This window comes from Oenanthe melanoleuca, chromosome 2 (assembly GCF_029582105.1).
Source record: "Oenanthe melanoleuca isolate GR-GAL-2019-014 chromosome 2, OMel1.0, whole genome shotgun sequence".
Lineage (NCBI taxonomy): Eukaryota > Metazoa > Chordata > Aves > Passeriformes > Muscicapidae > Oenanthe > Oenanthe melanoleuca.
Genome location: NC_079335.1, coordinates 83047019 through 83073241, shown reverse-complemented (window position 1 = coordinate 83073241; position 26223 = coordinate 83047019). Strand labels below are relative to the sequence as shown.

The following is a 26223-nucleotide window of genomic DNA, read 5'->3' as shown; positions in this document are numbered from 1 at the left end:
ATGCTCAAAAATCAAGATTAAAAATTTTAATTTATCAGTTCAATTTGATTTGCATGTTTGCAGGTTAAAGAAATTCCTAATTAGATAGCTCTACTTTGTATTTTTTTCCTTGCTAGTGTATTTTAATGTAATTATTGATTGGATTGTGAGCTTGAAACAAAGAGAGAAATACTAGTCTATAAATGCTGATTTGTACAGAAAAACCAAAGCACCTGTTAGTAAGATGTTTTAAATTTTTTTTTAAGAAACACAATTCTTGCTGAGTTGAGAGCTTTTTATTTTACTTGTGAGCAGTAAATATTATTGTACCTCACATAGATTTGCTGTAGGCAGTGTTGGAGTGCCTGGAAAAATCTGTCAAGCTGCTTTCAGAAATGGCAAGACGTTGTCAATTAACCCTGCAATTGTACAGCAAATTAGCAAATGCAGTATCTTGAGGATAATACTTTTTCTGTCAATCTGCTTTTTTTAGTGAGAGCATAGAGAGCCCTAGTGATTTAGCCCAATATTTAGGACTGAGAAGTATTGTCACATAATTAACTCTTTAATTTACCCAGGGGGTTTAATTAGCCTTATTAATTTTATTTATTATTATTTATCTGCCCAAGTGACTGGTGTAAAGGACATCAGGTCATGCAGGCAGAAAAGTCTGGAGAAGTTGGCCATCTGTTTCTCCTTCTGGACAGATGTTGTAATTGGGATGCCTCCAGCCTGAGGGAATGGTGAGCCTGAGCTCCCTGCATGGTCCAGATGCTTCATGGCTGTATGTATGTGCATGGTTTAGAAAGTTGCTCTTTCACAAATAGCTGCCAATCCAATAAGCAGTGGAACACTTCAGAGATTTTGTTAGTGGGAGGTCCAGCACAGATCTTCCTTATGCAAGTAAGAGCATGCTTCGTTGAGTTTTTTTCTGACTATAATTTTGGTCTGGAAGAATAATGAAAACCTGTCACACAACCACAGTTGTCCCATTTCTTTAGTACCTGAGAAAATTCCCATCGACTCATGCTGGGTTAAACAGTGGCCTCTGCTCTGGTGAATCAGCACCAAGCCCATTTTAAAGTTTCAAAATTTGTAGCACTTGTTTGTAACGTGGACTTCTGAAACAATAGTCATCTTCAAAAAAATCTCTTGTCTTTGGGATTAGCTGTATTTGCCATTCTCTAAAACAAACAGATACTAAATATGGAATGATTTTTTAGATGTGGCTGAGCACAGCATGAGGAGCCACTGAATGGGTTGAGAAAATACCACCTGGCATGATGAGAGCATGAATCCTTTTGCATATGTGCTCCAGCTCTGATTCTGTTGAAGCACTGTCTGCATGAGAAGAACCAATATTTATGAGTATGTCAAAGGACAAAAAGTTCAAACACTTGGATGGGTTTGGAAGGAAATCAAATTCTGTGGATTCAGCTACGAGGATATCTTTCCACAAAAAGTGTCTGTCCTTGGTCAGGCTGCTTTCCTCATCAAGGATTCTCATGATAGCAGAGTCGCTGATGAACACAAGAAAAAGACCAAATTGTTTTTTTCTCTGACATGTAAGTAGCGTCCCCTGCAAATCACAGCTCAATTCAGGCATTTCTCTTTGATCATGGGGTAACTTCTACAGCACCTCACCTGCTGGAATTGGATGGGCTCCATCTTTCTGTTGAGGGCAGAAGGATGTATGCATGTGTGTCATATTCATGCTCCCTTTCCCTGAAGAACTGCTTGTGGACTATGGTGGGCACAAAATCCTGGAAAACATGGATCCTTAAATTGATCCAGTTATCAGTGCTTATGTTCTCCCCCTTACACCATTCTATTATCTTTGAAATGCTTTTGGGTTTGTGACAGTTGTCATCTATCTCTAAGGATGGGATCATGTTGAAAGAAGTGACAATAAGAGGAAGGAACTGTTTTCCCTCTTCTCCTGGGTGCTCCAGCCCAACCTGACCACCTCTGTTTCCAAAAGGAAACATCAATTTTTAATACCTTAACATCCATAGTAATGCTTGTAACTTCACAGAGGATGAAAGAAACACTTTTCTTGTATCCTTCTGTGGTTTTAAAACCTATTTTATAATCAGAAAAGGGAATTTTCATGTATAAACCCCCAGCGTTGTTCAAGTGAAGATGATGTTTTTGTAGATGTTAAATCTGCAAAAATATTTGATCTCTTAATTTGTGGATGAAGTTTTAGTTGCTTCTTTGTTCCTTAATACAAGTATTATGCTATCAGGCAGTGGAGACCTGAAGTTAATTGTTTTCCATCAGGAAAACAAAACTGCTTTAGTTTGCTCTAGAACTGGCACTATATAAAACTGGACACTGGGAGCATGATATTGAATTTAATTAGGGTCCTTAAGGTAGTCAGATTGATTTACACTATCCTGAAAGTTTTTCTTTCTGATACAACGATTTTTAGATTCCTGAGAAAATTAATACCATAGTGAAACTAGACCTTTTCATAAAGACTAATGTCATGAGGGGCATTAATATATAAGCCTCAGAGAATATCTGGGACTGGAAGAGACCTCTAGAAATCTCTACTCCAGCCCCCTGCTCAGAGATGATCAAGGTAAAGCAGGTTTATCTATAAAGTAGCCTGCAGATAAAGTACTGATAATTGCAAGTCTAGCTTCAGTTTAAATAACTTTGCCTGGAATATAATTCTTAAACTCACAAGGTCTTCTGTATGTTGATTTCTGCAAAATTATTTCAAATTTGTGTGGTTTGAGCAATAGAGAACTGTTATGTTACACAAGAATCTGGTGGGTTGCTATTGCTACAGTCTTCTCATCTCTAGCTGTGAGGGCGTATCAGCAGCTTGATTGAAACAAAGTGGGAATATTCAGAAAATACTTAAGAAATTTGCTTTTAAGGGGTATCTAATCCACAGAAGTTGCTGTATGGCGGGAAATATTATTATCTGTATTGACTGTAAGATCTTGTATATGACACCATTTTAGTAAATATTTTTCCCTAAATCACATCTACTCTGGTATATCTATAATAGCCGTGGCTCGTGGGACATTAATCATCAAATAAAGATCATCTTTTCAAGACTGGGATTGTAGATCTAGCATATGGAGCTAATTGGATCTGGGAACCAGAGCAGACAAGATTTGTTTCAGGGCTTGTGCGACAGTGGAGTTACATCATGCAGTTTTGTTTATTCTGTTGTGCTTGTGGAGCACAGAGCAGGAGTAAAATACTGCATTGGTTAAGCAGTAAGTAGTTAAACACAGCACTTAGGCTTGCATGTTTTTTAAGTGGAATTTTCTGGAATGTCTTTTGAAGTGCCACAATGCCATCTACTGGCTCACTTTTCTGTGGTTTTTCCCAGAGGGTTTTTTTTTTTTTTTTTTTTGTACACAGGCTTATATGTAAGGTTTTTACACAGTATTTTTGAATAACAAAATAAACAAGCTGAGGTAGAATGAGCAAAATAATTTTTGAATTATATGTTTATTAAAGGACATAATACATTATATACATTAAAGAAGCATTTTTAATCTCTTGCCAGTTAGTCTTGCTCTCTTTTTGTTAAAACTGAAATGATTAATACTGAATGATAAAAGACAGATGTCTGCTTTACATAAGAGCTTGTCTGTAGTAACTTCACTCTTTTCTGTTTATAGTCAGTCAATTTCCCTTTCTTTTCCAATGTTTTTATATAGAAAAATGGAAAGAAAATTAATAAATACTTAAGGTGTCAAGCCATAGAAAGAGGAAAGTGCTATATTAGAAATTATTTCAGACAGGATTCCTCACTGACAAATTCCTAGATTCGGTCTATTCCCCATAACTGCCTCCTGTCTCTGCCTTCCCCCCAACATGTGTTTAAATAATCTTTCCAAGATTCATCAACAGCCTTCCATTGACCAAAAATTCCATAGACTTTCTAACAACTGTTATGGAGAAGTGTGTATCTGAAAATATTATTCTCAGTATCAGACTGTTCCAACTGTAAATGAGCAGTGGGAAATTCTAATAAGTTTTATTAATTCTTGTTTTTCATCAGACTGACTAATATTACCTATAGGAGTAGCTCTCTGTCATCCATTTGCTGCCAACAGAAACAAATGGGCAAATATAAAAATAATTTTAAAAAAAAACAAGACAGGAACAGTAGGTACAGGTAAACATTAATATTTTGTAGTTTCATTGCTGGCTTTTTCTTTAAGCTGTCTCGAAAGTTTACTTATTAGTTTGGTCATTTTGTTTGTCTTCATAAATGCTCTTCACTTTTAATTTGTTTTTCCCCTTCACATCCAGTTTTTCCTACAGAAGTATTTCATAACCTTGCCTTTATTCAGTCTCTTTAGGAGAAAAAGAAACATTGGTAGTGACTTGTAACAATTTGTATTGTTTTTTTAATAGATTTGTAACTCACTCAAGCACAGCTCCGGAATAATTAATCAAAACAACAGAGGTAGAAAAAAAAAATTCCAGCAGTTTCCTAGGTGGCCTATAATGAAGGTAGATGCAAACATCTGTGCCCTTTCTGGCCTTTTACCCTTTATCTCAGTGACATTCAGAAGGTCAAGGGTATCTCGCCAAGCCCAGTTTTTATCCGGTCGGAGCTGTGTCCTGCTGACAGCTGCAGACGCTTGCAGCAGCGTGCGCCGGTGGAAGAGCCCGAGTGCTCGTGGCCGGCTCGCATGGAAAGGAGGGTGTCCGTGTGCTCGAGTGCTGGCTTGGGGCAGGGTTAGTGCCCTGCAGCTGGTGGGCTGCACATCGGGAGCGCTGAAGCTGCGGTGATGCTGCTTGGCACCCGCGGTGTCTTTTGTCACGTCAATGATCCGTGTCAGGGGGTGCGCTGGGAGTGCAGCTCGTCGGCGGCTCGGGCTTCCCAGTCTGTGCTAAACAAGGCACGCAGATGGAATGGGAGCTCTGCCGAGGGGAAAGCCCTCAGTGCTGCATCCATCACTCTGCTGCTTGGGTTTGGCCAGCGTGTTTTGGGTGAGGAGTGCTCTCTTCTGACATGTGCAGAGGGACAGACATTGCTCCCTGCCTGTGTTTGGAATAAGTGCTAACCTCCCACTCCTAATTATTATCTGTGCTGCAAAATACTAGGGCAAGCCTCTGCTGAGTGTGACATTAAATAAGGGAGGGCTGGCAAAACCAGAAGAGCAAACAGAATGATTTTATACCACATCTTCCATTACAATCTCTTTTTTTTTCTTTTTTGAACTGTCCTGTGCTATTGCAAAGAAGGAAGAACTAATTAGGCCAGTTGCTGAAAGTGTTTTGCCACCCACACTACTGAAAAGAACTCTTTGTACAGAATTAGCTCTTACCAGCTGTGCTAAATCCAGTAATTTATCTTTGCAAAAAAAAAAAAAAATGCTGCTTTAGTTTAGTCCAATTAAACTAGTTAATGTAAGCTATACCCTATATCCACACAAACTCAGATATCTACTGCTCAAAAGCTGCAGGGTTTGCAAATAATTGTTTTCTTCCTCATTAATTCTTCTTGCTGTTTGTAAAAAGGGCTGGGTGGAGGAGCACTGGGAAGTTAACCCATCTGTGTGTGGAACTGGCTGAGTGTGAGCTGTCCCCCCAAAGAGCAGTGTGATGGCAGGCTGGAGCATGAGGGCTTGGCTTCGGCTACAGAATATGTTTGCCTTGGCACTGAGGGGCAAGGGGAGCAATTCCTGCCCCAGGGGAGAGGCTGTAGGAGGTCAGAAGCCTACCTGGCCTCACCTGGAGTAAGTTCAAGAAGAACAGAGTGGTTCAGTGTGTTTGCAGTTATGGCTCTGCAGAGGTTGCTTAATCGAGTAGATCAAAGCCGTGTTTTTTGACTGGGGTGTTGGTTTGGAAACTGGGCTGGATCTGAGAAGTGATTTCAAGGTGACCCTGGCACAGTGGATAGCAGGTGATAACTCACAGACCTGAACATTGACTGAAATTCAACAAATCCATCCTCAGTCCTAAACATTAATGTCCTTTCTTCTCACTGGCTTCCTACTCAGGATTTTAAAGAGTGTAGACAGTACAGGCAATGAGGTTTCTTGTATGGCTTTCACTGGAACTATTCCAAAAGAGGAGAGGAAAAGAAAAATGCTCTTTGAAGCTTGGAGGTTTAGAGGTAGTAAACCAAGAATGATGGCTGAGCAAAAAAAAAAAAGAAATCTTTGGATATCCTCCATCACAGAAAGTAAGATAAACAAGGAAATTATGATTTTGTCAGGAACAGATGACTGTAGTTCAGTAATCTGTAAGAATTTTGCCACAAAAAAAGAAAGTCTTTTTAATGCAGAAAAATAAAGATTTATTCCTGTCCTGATACACTTAGAGATCTCCTAAACACTGCAGTAGGGACATGTAAGTATTTGCCTCAATGGGGTGCTCCTTTCTGGACCCAGATGCAAATTGAATCAAAAACATTCAATACAAAATTTATCTTTGTAAATACAGCTATATTTTCTAAAGATACATTCACTATGTTATTTCTGCTCTTTCAAATTTAATTTTGTAATTTGAATGGGCACAGAGAAAAGCCCAGCCTGTAATCACATCTGAGGTGTATGTAAGGTAACATCAGTACAGAGGAAGAGACATATTGTAACCTTAAATAAATTGTTCCTCATCTAAAATTAAGTTTCATCCTTGGTTATAGCCTTCTTGGAGGACTGGGGAAAATGAGTTTTTCTGTCTCTTATGTCTTGAAAAATTGTATATGTTGCAGAATTTACTTTATTTTTTCCTGAAACATAAAAGGCCTTTTTACTTTAAGATGCTAATAAAGCACCTGTCAGTTTTACAAAATGCAGTGTACCTGCCATCCTGTAACCAGTACCAGGAATTTGGTAAGGATAATTTGGAGTCTTAAAGAAGGCACATCACCATAATTAAACTATGGCTAACATCCATTCAAATCCAAAATTCAGCAGGTCACTATGTCTTTCACGTCCCCAAACATAGCTTCAGTAGCAGATTAAAAGGCATTTTTTTGAACATTCTTCTGGCTCAAAGGACATTAATAAAACAGAAAATTTAAATTGCTTGGTTAAACAATATGACAGTTCTGAGTAATCTGAACTTTTCCCCTTTATGTTTGATGTTTTGGATAAGATCAGAATAAATAAAGAAAAATCTAAGTTTATTTAGTTAATATGATATTCCCTTACCAAATGTACACAGTGTGTTACACTTGAAAGTAAGAATATTCAATGCAATTTTTCTGTAATAGGTGATTATGCCAACCTGTCTTAATTGATGCAGTTTTCCTGCTAGCTGCAGATAATTCTTTTGTTTAAGCGAGTAATCAAAGATCTGAGCTATGAGAGTAATTAGACATCTCTGTTCTTCTGCTGCCTATGAATACTTCCTATAAAATATCAGGCAGGATGCTGCAGAGAGAAGTAGCTCCCACAGGAGTGTCCTCAAGCATAATACATGTTGTGTACTTGTTACCCATTTGTCTCATGGAGTTATTACTGCAGGTATTAGTGCAGCCTCACATTTTGGTACTGCAGATACTGAGAGAGCTTTTTGTTCAGAAAAATCAAAGTAAAGGTGTGCAAATGTGCACAGGTGACAGCTGTGCTGTGTAAGATACTACAGGGATGAGCTCTGAATGGATGTGAGCACAGACCCAGCTAAGTCAGAACAGCTGCTGGCTTCAAAAGCAGGGGTGACCAACATTTTCCGTGCTGCCAAACCAAATGCATTTTCTGGAGCCATCAGCATTGCCATGTGACACAGCGTTTTCTTCACTGAAGAATCAGTGGCTTTAGCTGTTCCCACCTCTCTGGGCTTGCTCACTTCTGAGCTGCTTTTGATCTGTGTCAGCTCCAGCATATTGTCCAGCATGTTTCCTGTGTGCTTCTTCCCAGAACTACATCCGGCTGGTCCTGCTTTTCAGTCCTTGGTATCTTGCTGTACCTGCTGTCTTAAAATGTCTTAGCTCCTGAAGTTCAGCGTTTCCCAAGGAACATACTTTATGTACTTTTCCCCTTGGACTTACTTTGTGTACTGTTCACTTAAACATGTGGTGAAGAAAAAGCTTTTCAAGGCTTTAAACAATCATCATTTAGACAAGCAAATCTCAGTTAAAAACAGAGAAAGTCCATGTACCATTTGCTGAACTGGAACTTTCTCTGAGTTCGAGTGGTTTGGGACAAAATCAGGTATTTTCAGGAACTGGAAGGGAGAATGAATGTAGAAGGTGATGGGCATTAAAAAAAACAGGCAGGTACAGGGTGGGCAAGTCATTTTCTGAAAGATACTAAACTACAGACATGCCATATACATCTTTGTGTAACTGTTTAGCAGCTCTCCCCAGCAGCCAAGTTCTCCAGTTTACATGAAAAATAAGACTAAAGATTATTCTTTCAGTACATTGCATTTGTGTCATCTGACTTTAAATACAAATGTTATAAAAAGTTGTCTTTAAATTATAATTGTTGCCATAATGTTGTGGCAGCTCATTTAAGTACAGCAGTAGTTCACAGTATGAAAATTTATTAGGGCTGCAGAATTGCTTGATCACACTACTCAGTAAGCATATTTAATATCTGCTTATGCCTGTCTGTAATGAGTATGTTTTCTTCACTATTCCATTCCAAAGATCTCTTAGAAGTAGTGATCCAAGAAAACACTGAAGAATAAAATATTTTCCTTTAATAATGACAATGTAGTTTTTGTATGTATTGTGGAGTTAGTGTATCTGCAATACACAAACATTACAGCACTTTCGTGGACCTAGTGCAGAATGTGTGTTTTGTGACAGTGGCTGTTGTATTATACTACTAACAAAAGTAAGGCAGGCACTCACATTGGCATTGATGAATTCTGCTTATGTAGTTGCTGCGAAACATAGGGTCCTCTGTGAATGGTCTGGGTATTTACATACCAAATGTCTCAGCATTACTAGACTACCTGTTATACCACACTCAGCACAATGTTATCCAGGTCTTTGTCTCTGTATTTTCAAATATTAATGTTTTATATTCCTTTCCTTGCCACACTCAGCATCTTAACTGAGTGATTTTTCTCATCTTCATGCTATATTGAGAAAAGATCAGGCTATATTAATTTTTCCCCCTTTACCCACATGGGATTGACTCTTTAGAAGACCTGTTTCTGTGTTTGGCTTTTTGAAGAGTTTGAGCTGCTCTCTGAAGGTCGAGGCTTTCTGTGCAAATATGAGAGAAACACAAGATGCTGAAATAATATTAGCAGGTAACAAATAGGGAGGGAGGAGAGGTGGGAGCCTGGAACTTGCCAGGATGCTGAAAGCAGAAAAGATCACACTCAGAGCATTACATCTGCATACCTGCTTGTTCCTTGGATGTGTGTTGTACCAAACCTGGCTGTTTAAGCTCAAAATCAGTCACTGCTTGTTTTCCTGTGGCCCACTCTCTGACATGTTTGTAAGGTAACCTCTGCAATAGCAGATTCTTCCCCTTTGCAGCCATCTGCTGTTGGGCCCTGCATGCTTTTGAGATGGCATTTTTCTTGTCACACTTCTTTTTATCTGCAGACTTAGTGGCTTGCAGGAAACAAGGGAATTGAAACTGTGACTTTACTGAAGGACCACATAATCCAGTCCACTTGGTTTTCATAGAATCATAGAACAATCCATGTTGAAAGGGGCTTGAAAGATTACCCTTTTGCTTTCCCCTTGTTGCTTCAAGCTACATCAGGTGTAGCTATTTTGAGCAAAGGCCATGTCTGTCATGTCCCTGTTGTCTCTAAGGTCAGTAGCATGTTTGTATAATTTTAAGAAAAAGGGGCTCTCTTAACTGAGAAATAGTAAGTGTTTAAAAAGAAGAATCCCTTGCTATTTTAGATCACCATATACAAAATATACATGGATATATATGCTCACAGTATTTTATGTGTAAATTATTGCTGGAATAGATAAGATTTTCTGCTCTTTTCACTGAAGAGTATCTCTTCAGGGAGGCCAACAGAATAAATTAATGAGAGTGTTAAATAAATACATCATCGTGATTCTGATAGGCCAAATGAAGATGTTCAAGATAAAGTGCACATGGTTCATATGGTTCTAATAAAATTACATAATTGATCATTATTAAGAGAAATAACATTCTCACCTATTAGCTGTCTTACTTCACACCTTCGTGAAAGCCAGACAAATGGTAGCAATAAATTAATATTTCCTGCCTTTTCAAAAGTTTCATGTAGCAGTCATTGTAGGATATGTTATGGCAGAAAGAAACAAAGAAAACAGCATTTGCAAAGCACAGGGTTACAGAAGTAAAATACACAATAGTTCCAACTTCTCAGCTCTGTATTTTCCTTCACTTCCTTTCCCATTCTGTGTAAACAAATGGAATCACTTAAAATAGGGAAATGTCTCCAATATATTTTTTTCCAGCTCTGAGGAGCTGGAATAACCTAAGTGTTTAAGAAGCCAAATGCAGTTTTTCAACATTCTTTCCTGAGTAAAAATAAATAGGGCTGCTGCTGCAGCATTTAATACTAACACAGAGATTTGGCAAGGAGCTAGTTATTGATGAGGTTTTGGTTCCATTTGAATTGTATTAATTACTGTGTATCACATTGGTGTGTTTATTGTTGCAGTAAAAGATAGTTTCAAAAATGGCTGTCCATATTCATTTAAAAACAAACAAAAACATTAAACTGACCTTAGTAAATGTGGAAAAAATAATTATAAAGTGTGCTGTGTATAGCATATCAAATTTTGAGCGTGTGGGAGAAAAAGTAATGCTTCTTAAGAACAATAACCACTTCACTTAAATTTGCAGTAGGATTGCAGATTGGTTGGCATCATCTAATAGGAAAGACTCTAGGTAAACAACTTATAAGACTGCTGCCAGCTCTTAAAATAACCTTTATTCTTGTACATTTCTGTTCTTGTCAGCATTCACTTAAGATGCATTTTATAGTCACTGTGCCAGAAAATACAAATGTGGAACTTCTTCATGTAGTGGTAGAGGCCCAGATTAGCAGCTGTAAATGCAATATGACTGTAGTGTCATCAGGGATTTTTCTTCCTAGTTAAGATTCAGCAATGTGCCTATGAGATACACCTGCTAACTTTTAAGTGCTGCAGGAAAAAAAACACTGATTTTATACATATATGTGTGTGTGTATGGTATAAATATATTAATACATAGGACTTTTTCCTTTTTCTCCATAATAAAGAACTATGAAAATATATATGTTTATAAGTGATCCCTGGCTGTAATAAGGTAATCATTTCTTGCCTGTAAATTTGTTACAAAAGAGAGAAGATAGCTATGTTTATTATCTAGAGATTGGTATTTTTCATGTATTTATGCATGTGTATATAACAACCTATATATATATATATATATATATATATATATATATATATATATTAGATATGTAAATGTGTTTAATATGTAAAGCTATCTGTTGTACGTCAGCTTTAGTTACGAGCAGCATTTCTCCAAGAAAAACAGGAAACCATTGTTACTTCTCCAGTGCTGACCTTCTTGGGAGATCAATTTTTTAAAAACTGACAGCTAAAGAAATTGCTGTCTTGCAGTGTTTTTATGTTACTATGCTGTGGTGGCACTTTAATGTGTTTAGGCCTTACATTGTTCAATAAGTTGATTCTACATAAGGTGATAGTGTTGCACCCTCTCCTGTTATGCCACTCCTACTTTTGTCTGCCATCAAAAAATAAAGAGTGGCATGGGAAAAAAAAAAAAAAAAAAAAAAGTAGTTAGTTTGCTTTTGAGGGCAGAAAGGCTGCTGCCCAGCTACTTACCTGAGTAATTTTAGGGCACTCACCCTGAAATTTATCAGTGAGACCTCACACAAGCAGGTGTTGTTTGGAGATTGTCAAGTTTGGCAGGGTGATAAGGACGAGTAATTCAGTGACAGTGAGAAAAAGTATCTTCATCAGAGCTCAGCAGGATTTGTTAGAGCTCATGGGTTATACACCAAACAATTACAGTTCTGTAAAGTACATGGGAAAAAGAGATGTCTGGCCACCTTTTTGTGCTGCAGAGGCTAAGGAAGGGAAAATGTGGTGATTATTGAAGTAGACAGACATTTATACAGAGCTGTCAAGGAAAGATGCCATTATACTTTGCAGAGCAGAACTGTGCACTCTGAGTGAGGCAAATTCAAAAAAAAAAAAAAAAATTTAAACCCAGCCACCTTATTTTCAGCCCTGCAGAAACATGAGCAGTCACTCCTACCTCAGCTCTGAGTTGCAAAGTGTAATCTTTTTGTGGATGAAATACACAAGACATGCCACATACTTTCAGAAACTGAAGATGATAACCTAATAGTATTAAGTAAGTAGTAGCAACAGGTCTGCATGATCTACTCCACCAGCTGTCAAGATGGGAAGGCAGCCCCTAGGATTCAGGTTAGCCCCTAGGACTCGGGCTGCCTCCCAAGCCAGCACTGTCCCACTGCAATTGCATCTGTCACATGGCTTGGCATGGAAGCCACATAACCTGCTCACCAGCCACAGGTGTCCCTGAGAGTCAGACACTGGCAGCCAGACACCTTTGGAGAGGACAGAGTTCACAGTTGTTGATTTGACTAGATTTGCTCAATTTTTAGGGTAATATCACGTTTTTTCAGTGTCTGCAGGACATTCAGATTTTGCTTCTATAATTCTTCTTAATTCTGCGATTTAATTCTTACTGCACATCCCCATACACGTATCTGATGCTCTGTTATATAGGGAAAACCTTTCCTACTTGCTTTTTTGCCCCAATAGCAGTGAAAAATTCCATGAAGTGGCTTATTCCTGTCCTTGCTTCCTGCCAGCTGTGATAAAGGGCTACTACCTGTTTCCATATGAGTACACAAATACCTAATAACCAGAGAATGGTTGGGTTACAAGATGGACTAGTGCTTACTCTTCAGTGATTTCTTTTTCCCCATTTGTTGTCTCATATCTGCTGATAAATCCCATTCTGAAGCCTTAAGCCTTCTCCTGGATTCAGACAGAAGGCAATAGTAAGGTTTTCAAGAGCAAATCTTTATGTTCACAAGAAACAGCTGACTATATAGACTTGTACTAAATCTTTGAACAAAAACAAATTGTCAGGTTTTGAGGGCTGGACCTGTCAGGACCAAATTACATAGTTTTGCAGGCAGAAATTAAAACATCAAATCATTCAAAAGGAGCTGAGAAGCAACTTTTAGATTTCTATTTATTGTCCTCTCCTGATGACAAAGTGGTTCTTTACGGCACATTCTTTACCGGGGAATTTAGTTGCAATGTGTTACCTAAAGAGGTAAAAACTTTTGGGTAACCAAGTTGCTGAGCAAATCATAGAGCCTTTTTCCCCAAAAGTTTCCTGTGGTCAGTGAAACTCCCCTGGCACTGACCTATGCACTGGCTGCCAGCCACCTCCCAGAAAAGTAAATGCAGTGTACAAGCTACAAACATGCAGGATGAAAAAAGAGCACAATGAGTAGCCACTTAAGTCTCTAATTTGGGAGAATGATGCGCAGTGAGTGTGTGCTGCTGAAGTGCTTTCTTTAGACTCGGGTGGTGAGAACACTGTAAGAAGGCTGTTGTGGTTCGTAGGGTTAATGAGTGTCAGTGTGTAAATACTGGTGCAATCCTTCTGCTGAGGCAGGGGATGTTTATAGATGGGAATTTTTTAGCAGCTATAAATGGAAGGTCTGTTTGTTTCGTCTAAGGCACATGGGAAAGGCTTGTTCATAACTTTAAAAATTCATTGCTGGTGGCTTAAAAAAATCCTTAGGTTTCAAAGTACAGCTTACAGTGCCATGGCAGAGGTTCTGGAAGGGAGGCAGCAGAGCAGGCAAGCTGCAGCAGCCCAGCAAAGACTGACAGCACAGCACTGGTTGGCTCTGCACTTGCTGAAATGCCTGCACGCCTGTGGTTTGCTAAGGAAGCGGCTCACATATAAATCTGTGCTTTTATTGCATTGGAGTCAAGAGGTGCAGCAGTAGATAACATCACCTGTTGGCACAGGGACAGCAAACAGCAGCTGTAACTTTCTCCTACAAAGGAATCTGCCCCAGCTGAATATGATTGACTGAGAAGTCACGTACTCAGTCTCATCTATCTCCCCAGTTGGGGGAGAAAAAAAAATGCAATTCAGGTTTCAGCATTTTTGTAATCCCTCTGAGCCTCCCATTAAATTTGCTCTACTGTGTGGGAAAGGATTAAAGATTCTTTGGGCTCCAAAACACAGTATACAAAAATTAAGTACTTCAGCATGGTTTGTGGTAAGGCAGCAACTAAAGTGTATAGCCTGCCACATAACCTAGAGCAGCAAGTTCTCTTTGACAAGTAACACTTGTTGACAGCTTAAAATTTCTGTTGGTAACACATGCCACAGTTGTGTATGGCCTTTGTTTTAAATATTCTGTATGCAACATATTTCATGAGTGACTTCAAAAATTATCAGAGTTGTTCATATGCTGTTACTAACTTAGCTCAGAGTGCCAAAAGAAGGAAATATTTTCTGGCAAGAAAAACTTCTGTTCCTTTACCAACAGCTTCATAAATGCTCCCTTGTAATAAATATTTCAAGATTAAAATCAATGTGTTACAAGTTTCAGACAAGGCTGTTTATCAAGATTAAATAGTTCATTTCCTAAAAGGCAATATTATTCACATTTTATGTGAGTGTGAGCATAGATGAGAAATTTGTATTCAAGAGCAGCCAGGATTTTTTCCCCACAAAAATTGGTAAACAGAAAATGCCAAAAACATTCTTTCCGTGATTTTTTACTACTTTGAGAGCTTGACTTGCTGTTAGGCTTCATTTGCACAGTATTAAATTCTCCTAAATATACCATGTTTAGTGTCATTCAGCATCTAGCCTTTCTTGTCCTAAGTCAACACTTAAATGTATGAACCTTTTTTATTTTTTTTGGGAAAAGGGTACAGAGCTACTGTGTACCCAGACCTGAAGGAGAAAGTAGGGGCAAGAAAGGGTATAACAGATATCAAAATGTAGACTCCAAAATCCATACTTTCAAAAATAAATGTTGTCTTCTGCTTTTTACCCTACTTGCATGAAACTTCTTCCTTCCTCATCTCAGCTGCTGAGCCAAGAGCTGTGTGTGACAACTGCCAGCTGCTCATCCAACCACAAATTACCAGTGTTATGGGGCAGACTAGAAAGTGCTAAAGAACAAGAGGAGTCAAAGCATCAGTGTTACATTTCTGTCATACTTCATTTCCTCATTGCACTAGAAAGCAGGAATATAGGAGCTCTGAATTCCATCTCGTGAACAAGAGGTTGCTCCAGTGTGTGTAAAATGCTGCTGCTGATTTAACAACTGTTGAACTGCTTTCACCATTTGTAAGGCAAATTAAATAAGGATTCCAAAGGAACTGGAAAATAATACCATGCCATGCAATTTATATCTAGGATCTCCACCCAAAAAGCATAAGAAATATCTGCTGGTTATATTCATATTTTTATTTTTTCATCATATTTGTCTTTTCATTTTTCTAAACGTAGAACCTGCTTGCTTTTTCTCTATAGGAACTTCTAATGTTATTTTTCGAAACTTTAAACAGTATTCCTCAATGTCATTATTTCAAAATTTTATATGTGCAGGTATTTTATGTATTGGTTATTTTTCTTAAGGTCTAGACAAGTATATTATTTACAAAAAGAAATGTTTATAGAAAGAAAAATGTAATTATGAAAAAAAGCTTAATATCTGGGCTATTCAGTTCTTGGGATTTTTTGTGCAGCCTAAATTATAACCTGTTTACTGATATTTTGGTTTGATTTCAGGTTACCATTGGCCAGATGTACTCCACAGAGAAATTGGTCATTGAGAGTCCAGGAAACACATAGCCAAGAAAAGCCTCTGATCCTGAAGCAACACTGGACCATCTTAAGCATCCTACAGTGCTACATACAGAACTAAAAACTCACTGCACATGTCTGAGCTTGTCTGTTCAGCAGAAGAAATGCCTGAGAGACAGTTTTTGGCAACCAAAGTACTATTTTCTAATGGTCACATGTTCTAAGATAAATGGCTGTGATTTATAATAGTATGTAAGATAGTCTTGAAATCTGTTTGCCTGCATGTCCCATGTAATGGAATAGTTCCTGCCCTATTTCAACAATAAAACTTCATTAAACTGCCTGTAACCAGATACATTATTCTGCTGTTGACTTTGTCTCTCACTGACCACAAAAAACACGTTAGATTTAAAACCCCTCAAATTTAAAACCCCTCACCCAGTTACTAAGTTTATATTGATCCTGTTGCATTTTAAAATATCCAGCATCTGAATTAAATGAGAAAGTATATATTTTATTTAAAGTATTAAAACCAGAGATGGTCAGAATTTTTGTCTCCTGGACTTTGATACTTACAGCTATCATAAGCTGCATTGTGTGGTTTCCTTGAAGAGCATCCCTTGACATTTCAGGAGGTAACATAAAAATTTCACTAGTTCTTTCTTTAGTTATCAAGAGTTAATAACCAGTCTTGTCCTTCTTTTAACAATTGATTGATCAGAATAGCAGAATGCAAGACTTGAATTACTGAGGCTTGGGAGCTTTCAAATGTTTTTTCACCATCAAGTCTTTTAATTTGTTGAGGTGCAGCTATTAGCAGAAAGCTCCACATCACTTTATGATGTGATTTCCCTTTTTCACAAACGTCGTGAATTTTGGCAGAAGAAAAAGAACCTAACTGGAACAGTAACTCAGATGCTGTAAGTCATGAAGTGGCAACAGGCTTTGCCTAGAAAAGTGGAACACTCAGAATAGCATTTTATTGATTATTCTTAAATCCATAGAATGCTCAACACTTTTAAGACCATGGATTAATAAAAAAACAGGTAAAGTTTTTGATCAGGTTCTGCTCAAGTCATTGTTGTGCTTGAATTTGCTTTCTATTAGAAATCTGCAGAAAAAATAAGCAGTGCAAAGCTGGCATACAGGGGGAAAAAAGTTTCCTTTTATTTCAGTGAATTGTTGTGGGGCTTTTTAAGCAGAGAAACAGAAGCTCAAAACTAGTTCTATGGCACTGTGGGCTTTGAAATTCACCCCTTATTATTCTTGCTTCACAAAATTCATCTTTGTTTATGTTCTCCTGTGTTGTTCATGCTCTGTAAAAACATTATTAAAGCAGAGTGTCTAATTAAAGTATCTAATTTAGAACAAACTCCCATTCCTCACTGCCACTTAAAGTGTATTTTACCATATTGTACAGTTAGATTGAGATGTATAGTAATGGATTTCATATGGACAATACAGTGTACAGAATAAAACAGTGTTTACCTGAGACTACAAATGTAGCCCCCTTCTCAATTTCAGATGAAAAGCAAATACAGTAAAAATTCTCCCCTTATTAAGTGTATAAGTATTGAAATGTAAATTGCTTTTAGTGAACATTTTATTAAAATGGAATTCAATTAGTCTAATAGGTAATATACATTAGATTCTGTATTTGAAATCTCTACATTCACAACTAGATAATTAAGTGCACTTAAGTTCATGGTGAAAGTGCAGGGAAAGTAGATTGTTCTTTAAGCTTCCAATCTGCTCACAGAAAAGCAGTAACATCTTACACTCTTGGCTGACACAGGCTTGGAAGGGCTGCCAGTTTTATACTGTAAGAAACTTGGTTGCTAAAACAGTACATGTAAAATCCTTGTCTAAAACAGCTTAATTACTGGAACAAGCATTGCATACCATTTCAGGATCTGAGAATGTATGCTAGGAAGCAAAATAAACATATTTATAAATAGCATAGCCCTAATTTATAAAAAGGGACAACTCCATCGGTAACATTCTTACTATTCAAATCTATTTTTTCACCATATTGATGGAAAAATAAGAGAATTCTTTCAATGCATAATCAGTTCTTCCAAAATACCTTTCCAGTGAAGATTTTTAGCATTGTTTCCAACAAGAATGCAGCTGTAGATGGTACGTGCTGTCATACAGTTAGGCAGTCATGGGAAGGTGAAATGTCTTATTAATTCCCTCCAAAGTATGAAGGAGATTACTTCTCCATTAATGCCTGAAAACTGTTGTTAAGCTTTTGTGGTAGATAGAACTGCAGTCCCAATTCATGCCATCTGCTCCAACCTTCTTTCTCAAGGTTACCACTCAGATTCTCTCTCACTTATTTCTACCTTCAGAGAAGCAGTAGTAACCTTCAGATACCAGTCTACAGAGAGGACCATCAAAGCAGGAGGGGAAAAGTAATGGGGCTCTGTAATTTCCCTCTGTCCCCAGTCCATACTGCAGAGGGTAAGACAGCTGAGTAAAGGACAAATTAGTTCTTACTTGAAGTTCCTGACCAGCTTGTCATACAGTATTTATACTGTACTTACACAGTATTTATACATTACTTATTAGAAGCAAGGTACGAACACCTCTGCTGTCACAGTCCAAAAGTCTGTGTAACACTATCTAGCTTGTTAACAGGAGTGCAAAGCTAGCAAAGATATTACCACTTACTCCTCTAAGCCAAGCATTTTAGATGCTTGTTCCCTGTTTTGGACGGGCCTGTATGTTTCCTTTGCTTGTAACATACACAGTAAGTGCATGGTCAGTTAGAGTACATTAAGTGCATATCAGTTGTACGTGATTCAAAGACACCTACAAATATATTTTTCCCTTGCCTGATGTCTATTTTAAGGTATTTTTTCAAAACATGCCAAATTCTGTATAAAAACTTAGCTTGACAAATGCTTCATCACTGAAGTTCTACAAGCTATGGAGGGAAAATACTTGCTAGCCATACCTGGCTTAAGAAGTCAAGCCCAGTTGTAGCTGGGGTGACTTCAGTGTTGTGTTGGTGGCACTTGCCCTGTTCTTACTCTTGGCTAGGGATGTGCTCATTGCTGGGAGAGTGGCCTGGAGAGCTGGCACTGTGGTCCAGCCTCAGAGCTGCTGTGCTCTTACAGCTGCACCTTCTGTGCTTCACCAGTTCCGTTTACGTTGCAATACTCATTAAATCTCTCTTGGCACGCTGTCAGAAGCTTTGTTGGATTTTGTCAAAGCCGTGTAAACAACAGGAATAGTTAAAACACAAAGGAGTGATCCCATGACTTACGTACAATGTCCCCTACTACAAAAAGTATATATTTTTTCCTTAGAACAGAGTTCAATAAATATCTTTACTAAAGCTGCAATGTCTTAGCAAAACAAGTTTGCTTTTGTATTATATTAAAAACGTTTTTTTCCCGATCTCGGCATTTTAGCAAACTATTGACCTCAGCAGTATGAACCAAAAATTTGAGTGCTTGCCTATACTGAAGTTTGTCCTTACTTTTACAGGATAAACTTGGAACAGCATTCTGAAAGGAAAAAAGGAACTATATGATTAATACTAGTAACTGTTCAAAGGACAGGAATTTCTGCTGTGTGCTACAACCTCCAAGAAATTTTTCTGCCATCGAAAGCACGGCTTCAAAATACCCAGATATACTCAGAGGTACAGATTTTCAGGAGAGAAACCCAAGTGGAGAAGCATGTGAACACTTTACAATGTTGAAACAGGCCTAAGAAGGATTTTAACTTACTACTCCATTTTCTCTAAAGGCTATTTCTATTAAAAAAAAAAAAAAACTCTCCAAGTTTCCAGGCCTTAAAAGCAAAACTTTTACCCTCTAACACCAGCAGATAGAATAGCTTTATGGAGAAGCACCAGGCCCTCAACTGTATTTCCTGTAATGCACCATAAATGCATCTCTCCCAATACCCAGCACAGACCATACGTACGCGTAAACAGAGCCATGAAAGAGCTGTGCACTGACTGTTTTCCTGAGTTTTCCATAATGATCTACAGTGAAATCCTGGCATTATTCAAGTCAGGACTATACTGTTCGCTTTGTTCCACCATTCTTAACACAGGCAGAATTATTTCATACTCTTGGGAATATTTTGCTTGACGACCTCTACTAAAAAAAAAGAGCTAAGCTGTGCAGCTCTTTAATTGAGCGTTTACGTCCTACTTTTTTCACTTTGTCATAATGTAAGATGAGGCCTTAATGTGAAAACAGGGGGTAAAAAAGAGAGAAGCCAGTAATTCTTCCAAAACTCTATATTTTCTACAAATAAGGAAAAAATTTGGAACTCTCAAGCCTGTTTCACAAGTATATGCACCTTCAAAAAATACTGCAGCTTACAGAGGAAATTAAATATGTTTTTCAAGAGATGCTTCTTTCTAAACTACTTACCTTTTTTACTGTTAAACCACTATCTACTGAAGCTTTGCAAGAGGGGGAAATAATGGTAATTTAGAGCATTCAAGTAACTACTCTTCTGTGTTCAAGAAAAAGAACTGTGGAGACCTGTGAAGAATGTACAGGCATTCTACTGAAAGAGTACACCCCATAAATATTTATAACAGTCTTTGGCAATATGCTAATCCAAGGCAAGTAATTTTCCCTCTCTCAGAAAGAATAATGAAAAAACAATTAAGGTGATTTAATTACTGCCATGCACAGACAGCGTATTTTGAACTCTAGACAGATGAACATTCATCACAGTGCCATGTTATCCTAACCCCATAACACAAGACTCTGAACAGAATGGACAATTAAACCTAGATCATTTCCCTTACCTTCCTGCAGAACATTGGGCTGGATCCAAATCCCAGGGAAGCCAATGGGAGCAGAAGCCAGACTTTCCAAGTACTGACTGAAAGCTCCAATTTTAAATAAAACAGAAGTAGTTTTCATGCAAGCTTACAGATCTTCATGACACCAAAGTAAATTTAGCTTCGCAGTCCTTTTCTGAATCATCTAAATCTGAATTTAAAAGTAAGTGTACATGGCAAAAAATTGCTTAAGGAAGATTTAACTTTTATGTCCTTCAGAGTTACCCCTACAGAGTTTCAACTATATTACACTTTCTTCATTTATATACACACCTATAAAACCATTTGGCAGCTATTCCTATCCAAGTCCTTAATCCACAGGTGGGGGAACAGAAATCTGCATAAAGTAAAAATCGTTGGAGCTGGAGTTTTTCCAAAAGTGCAATAAATCTTAAATTTCTTATTTAGGTTAGTGGAGGGAGCATGTTTATGAGAACATTCTCCAAAAGTTATGCTTTGAATCTTTATAAAATACATTAACAGTAATGCAACCAAACAGAAAGAGTGCTTCTCTTAACATTTTACTCTACTGGCCTTTAGATTTTAATGGAATTAAAACTACTTCATTTTGATTACATTCCTTTGAGAATAATGTTGCAGTTACGCCATGTGTCTCAACCTCTGACCAGGAGCAGGAGCTCTAGGTTTTGCTGATGTGGGCTTGCAAGACTTTGGTACACACATGGTCCAGCTGGATTTTTACAACTGCTTCCCAGTGTAAACTTTGATAAAGGCTTCCATTTCCACAGCTCTCAGTAACCTCAGCTGTGGAAATACAGACAACTGTTAATAGGCTGTCTTTGAAACCTGCTTTGGAAATCTACTGCTTCTGTACAATCTTAAGAGCACAGAAATGTACTGTCTATCAAAAAATAGTCTGACTCCCATTTAGAGGTTTACTCCTTTTCAAAATAATTCTTAATAACAAATAAAAGCACTTCACCAGGTATCATAGCACAAAAATGCTGTGCTTTAATTAACACAATTGGCAGGATTTGCAATTGGCACTGATTTTCTGAAGCACTCAGAAGATTTTACTATCTAGCCTAAGCAAGTTCCTTCATGCATTTTGAATTTCAAGGTCACACATCTAAAAAGCACACAGAAATGTTACATGTTCTGGATGTTGATGTTTACAGTGGACTAGAGAATGTTTCCAGGCCTCTATCACTAGGCACAGCTAGCCAGGATTCTTCATGGTGCCACCTCTGCCCAGACACAGTCATCAGAATATGGCTTTATTCTGTTTAAATCCTTTAAATCCTGTTCAGGAAAAATCACTCTCCTCCTTTTTCTGGCAATGTGTCCTTCTTCTCTGAAGCAGCTAACAAACAAAGCACAGAATAAGGAATGGGGTCCAGAAATGCCAAATATTACATTGCACTTAAATGAAGGCTCCATCTTGACTACACATCAGCTTAAGAGCACCCTATTTCATTGATGCAGCAATCTGAAGAAAGGCTAATTCATACCAGGTTATCCCATGTAACATCCTGTAATCCTATAATGCATGATAGACTTAAAACAAACTTGTATAGGGAAGCAGCAAAGTTCACTATTTTTCCTTAAAACCTTTTTGGCAAGGGTTCGCATGTAACTTGAAGGACAACAGTACAAACTTCTGTTTGCCTGCAGAGAGCTTTCCCTCTGTGCGTTGTCAAGCAACTGCTACAGTCTAACAGCAGAATGGTTTCTGGACGAATTAACACCTCCTTGTCTGGCTGTATCCTCACACTGTTCTGTACATACAGGCTTTTTTGGGAGGAGGGAGGGCAGGCTGTGTTGCAGCAGCAGCATGCATGCGGGCAGAACTGCAGGACCTTTAGTCTGAAGCTCCTTCTGCTTCATGTCCTTCTCCCAACAGACCCCCTGCTTTTACTCTGGGTCTGTTCCAGCCATCTCAAAAGGCAGGTTAGCTGTAGGCTTGAAAATATTCTCAAGTATGGGGAAATATATAACGATGCTGTATTTTTCTAATGTTCTCATAATAGTGTTGAAATGTTTTACACCTTCAGAGGAAATGAAGACCTGAGAAATTGTATGGTATGCTCTATTTCAGAACAGAAAAATGAAATTACATTCCATGATCTTACTGAAGACCATACATCCATGTCAGGGAATTTTCTGCATTCTGGCAATGTCTTATCTATTCTTCATTAACCAAAAATAACCCATGTTTTGAGATACTGTATCAAAAGAAAACAAGAAGAGCCAGAACAAAACTTGACCGAAACCCACCTACTTTCCACTCATGCTAGTAAAGCTTCCTCACACCACAGCTCTGCTCAAGCTGCAGAGCACAGGGGTGCTGTCACAGGCTGTCAGGGACTCAGAGGGTGATTTGCCTCATGGCTTTGGCAGGACAGCAGTCATTCCAGCCCTAAATGCTGCTTATGGACAGGATCATCCCTGGTCAGGTCACACACACACGACAGGTTGCAAAACTGTGAAGCTTCCTGTTACGTTTTGCTAAATTGGGGGGAAAAAATGTGTAATGGTGAGCTTTATGGCTTTTTTTAACTTTTTTTTTTATTCTTACAAACCCATTTGCATTGGTAGTTTTTGCTTAATTTCAAGAGTTGGGACACCAGTAGTAGCCAACCTCCAGGCCTGCAGTGCAAGAGTGAAGAATGTAAAATCAATTCAAGTGTCCAGCGCCATAAAGTCCAGCTGTGTGCACAACAAAGTCCTTTCCCAGCAACATACAAATACAGAAAAATATGTAGCAAAAAAGCTGAATAAATTAAAAATACTTGAGAAATGTGGTGCAGAATGTAACATAAGGAGAGCTGAACTAAGGCACTTGTTTCTATTTGTTACTGTTTCCATTCCTCTCTGTATCGCAGCATCATTCCTCATTAAGAAGGGTCATCCAAACCAGAACCCAAATCTGAAAATACAGAACCGTGTAAGAGACGGACACCATCTTTCACTTCACAGGGCACGACTCAAAGGTGTTACCAAAGTCCTCCTGATAAACACAGCATCAGCAAGTATTTTAACTCCTCCTTCGGCCCGGTTTTAGACTTGTCAGTTGTGTGAAAAGAAGTCACCAGTCTATTTTAAGCAAAAGCATTTCTGCAGGAGTCCCTGTTGGCTGCTATTAGCCAGACGGGATCTACATGTGAGCCTGGGGAACCGTATCAAAGCGTGTTGAGTGACAAAAACCAGGGCAGCCCAGTCCAGCCCCAGATCCAGCCCCAAAACAGAGCGGCTGCTGTTCAGAGCTGCCGCAGCCATGGCAAAGGTGGGACGGGCACGCAAGCCTGTCACGGGTTTGACAGGTGCTCGCAACAGTGAATCGTGCTGTTACCGAGTCCATTGAACTAAAAGAAAATAACAAAAAAAGGACAAAGCACACCATTGCTGTCGCTGTACTGTGTCTTTCAAATGGATCTGAGAACAGGAAAACTGGGATCCTAAGTTAAATCTGTAGCGAACGCGCCACCAAGTTCTCACACGAGTGCTCTTGACTAATCGGGTAAGTGGAGTCAAGCCCAAATCAAGACCTCAAAAATTCACTTCAGGAGGGGAAAAGCAAAGCCCACGCTACTCAGTCTCCTTGCTCTCTCTCTCTCTCAAAAAAAAAAAAAAAAAAAAAAAAAAATTAAAAAGATAAAAAACCAAAAAGGAGAACAATTCCACAAGCCACAGCAATGCGAGCCTACGCACATCCATCTTCCGCTGGCAGAAACTGAAGCTCCTCTCGAAACCCCCGGACTCGGGGCAGTCCGTGGGCGCGCTGGCCGCGTCCCTCCCGAGCCGGGCCCCGCTCCGGGCGCGGTGCGGCCGCTGCCCTGCCCGGCCCGGCCCGACCGGCTGCCCTCGGCCCCGTCAGTAGCGGGGGGCGGCGGGGGCCGGCGGGGCGGCGGCGGGGCCGCCCCCGGGGCAGCCGCAGCAGCGCAGCGTGTAGTTGCGGCCGCCGTTGTTGTCCCAGAACTCGCCCTGCGGGCTGCGGTAGCGGATGGCGAAGTGCAGGGCCGAGCCCTCCCGCAGGCTCGGCGGGACGCACAGGGTGAAGCCGTAGCGCTCGGCCGGCGGCTCGGGGGGCAGCGGCGCGGCCGGGACGTCCACGAAGGAGAGCCACTCGTTGAAGGTGTAGCGCACCGTCACCTCCTTGGGGCCGGGGCCGCCCAGCACCTGCACCGTGCCCCGCACGTCGGTGGGCGCCGCGGGCCGCCCCAGGCGCTCCAGGCAGACGCGCTGCCGCCGCAGGCGCTCGGCGCCGGGCTCGCCGCCGTCGGGGAAGTCGGGCACCAGCAGCAGCGCGGGCGGCGGCTCGGCGCCGGGCGGCGGCGGGTCCCGCTCCTCGCCGGGCGGGCTCTGCAGGTGCGACAGCGCGGCGGGCGGCACCTGCGGCTCCTCGGCGTCGCTGAAGTGCTTGACGCTGGCCAGGCTCAGCCCCAGCGAGTCGGCGAACTGCACCCGCTTCTTGCACTTGCCGCAGCAATCTTCGCCCGCCGCCGCCGCCTCCCCCTCCTCTTCCTCCTCCTCCCCCTCCTCCTGCCGCTCGCCGGGGCCGGGGGACGGCGGCCGCCCGCAGCGGCGCAGCTCCAGCAGCACCAGCCGCTCCCCCGCCGCCTCCCGCTTGGCGTCGCGGGGTCCCGTCGGGGCCGCGCCGCGGAGCCGCCGCTCCTCGGCCGCCAGCTCCTGCCGCGGGCGTGCGGGGCTCGCCATGGCGGGGCGCCCCGCTGGGCCCGTCCCGGCCGCCCCTGTGCCGGAGGCGGACGGGCCGGCACCGCTTTATCCGGCGCCCCCGCCGCAGGCCCCGGGCTGGGGGCGCGCCCCCCCGCCGGCCCCGGAGCCTCCCCGCGGGGCCGGGGCTGGGGCTGGGGCTGGGGCTGGGGCGGCCGCGGGCGGGGCGGGACCTCCCCGGACGGGCGACGCGGAAACAGCCGCGACGGGCGGCCCCGCACGTCCTCCCGCCCGCGGGGGCCGCGGTTACCAGGGCGCGGAGCAGCGAGCAGCGAGCAACGCTCCGAGTTTACGGGCTTGGAGCGGCGACGGCGGCGGGGAGAGGCGCCCCGCGGGGCCCCCCGCCCCGCACAGCCCGGCCGGGGGCTGCCGGAGCAGGATTCGTTATTACTGTGATTAGTTAGTTATTATTATCATCATCATACCGACGTCGTTATCTAGGCTTCCACCCGTCGGAGGTTCAGCGGAGAAAGAGCCCGGAGGGTGAGGATTAAGCAGGAGCCCCCAGCCCCAGGCTTGCATCACCGAGGACTTCCATCCATGCATTCAGGGAACGGGAGGCGGTGGGAGGTGAGCTGCCTCCCTCCCCGCCGGCCTGGCCCTGAGAAGGGCTGGGGGCTGCCCGTGAGCCGCGCTCGTCTGCTGCTGGGAGTTTGTGAGACCCCCGGCTTTTGTGTGTAAATCAGTTTGCACCCATCCTAACTGCAGAGAAAATCTTTGAGACCAGAGCTTGAGGACAAAACCCCAAAGGTAAAACAAACTCCAAAGGCGTTAACTTTTAAAAGTATGTTTTGTAAGCAAATCTCTTTTTTTTTACCCACACCCGGTACTAACTGTACTCTTACTTGTGTAAAATCAAGTCCAAAGGCTCAGGAGGCACACACGTGTGCACAAACACCCTTCTAGAAGGCCAGGCTATCTCCAAAGTTTCCAATTAAAAACTGAAAATCAATAAAGGAAAACAAAATACAGGCATTG

General features: G+C 40.9%; 2 protein-coding genes across 3 annotated transcripts in view; one reads left to right on the top strand and one right to left on the bottom strand.

Annotated features, from left to right (window-relative positions):
- The window catches only part of LYRM4 (LYR motif containing 4), an 85842-nt gene extending 69761 nt beyond the window's left edge, over positions 1-16081 (top strand). For both annotated transcript variants that reach the window (XM_056483604.1, XM_056483605.1), the window contains one exon: positions 15714-16081. In XM_056483604.1, coding sequence (XP_056339579.1) covers positions 15714-15776 — 63 coding nt within the window. In that variant the 3' untranslated portion in view covers positions 15777-16081. The remainder of the gene's footprint in view (positions 1-15713) is intronic.
- An 8215-nt stretch (positions 16082-24296) lies between these two features.
- Positions 24297-25315, bottom strand: PPP1R3G (protein phosphatase 1 regulatory subunit 3G). The gene has a single exon (XM_056483603.1). It carries the CDS (start codon positions 25225-25227, stop codon positions 24385-24387), a length of 843 nt encoding a protein of 280 aa, XP_056339578.1. The 5' UTR covers positions 25228-25315; the 3' UTR covers positions 24297-24384.
- Between the last annotated feature and the right edge of the window lie 908 nt (positions 25316-26223).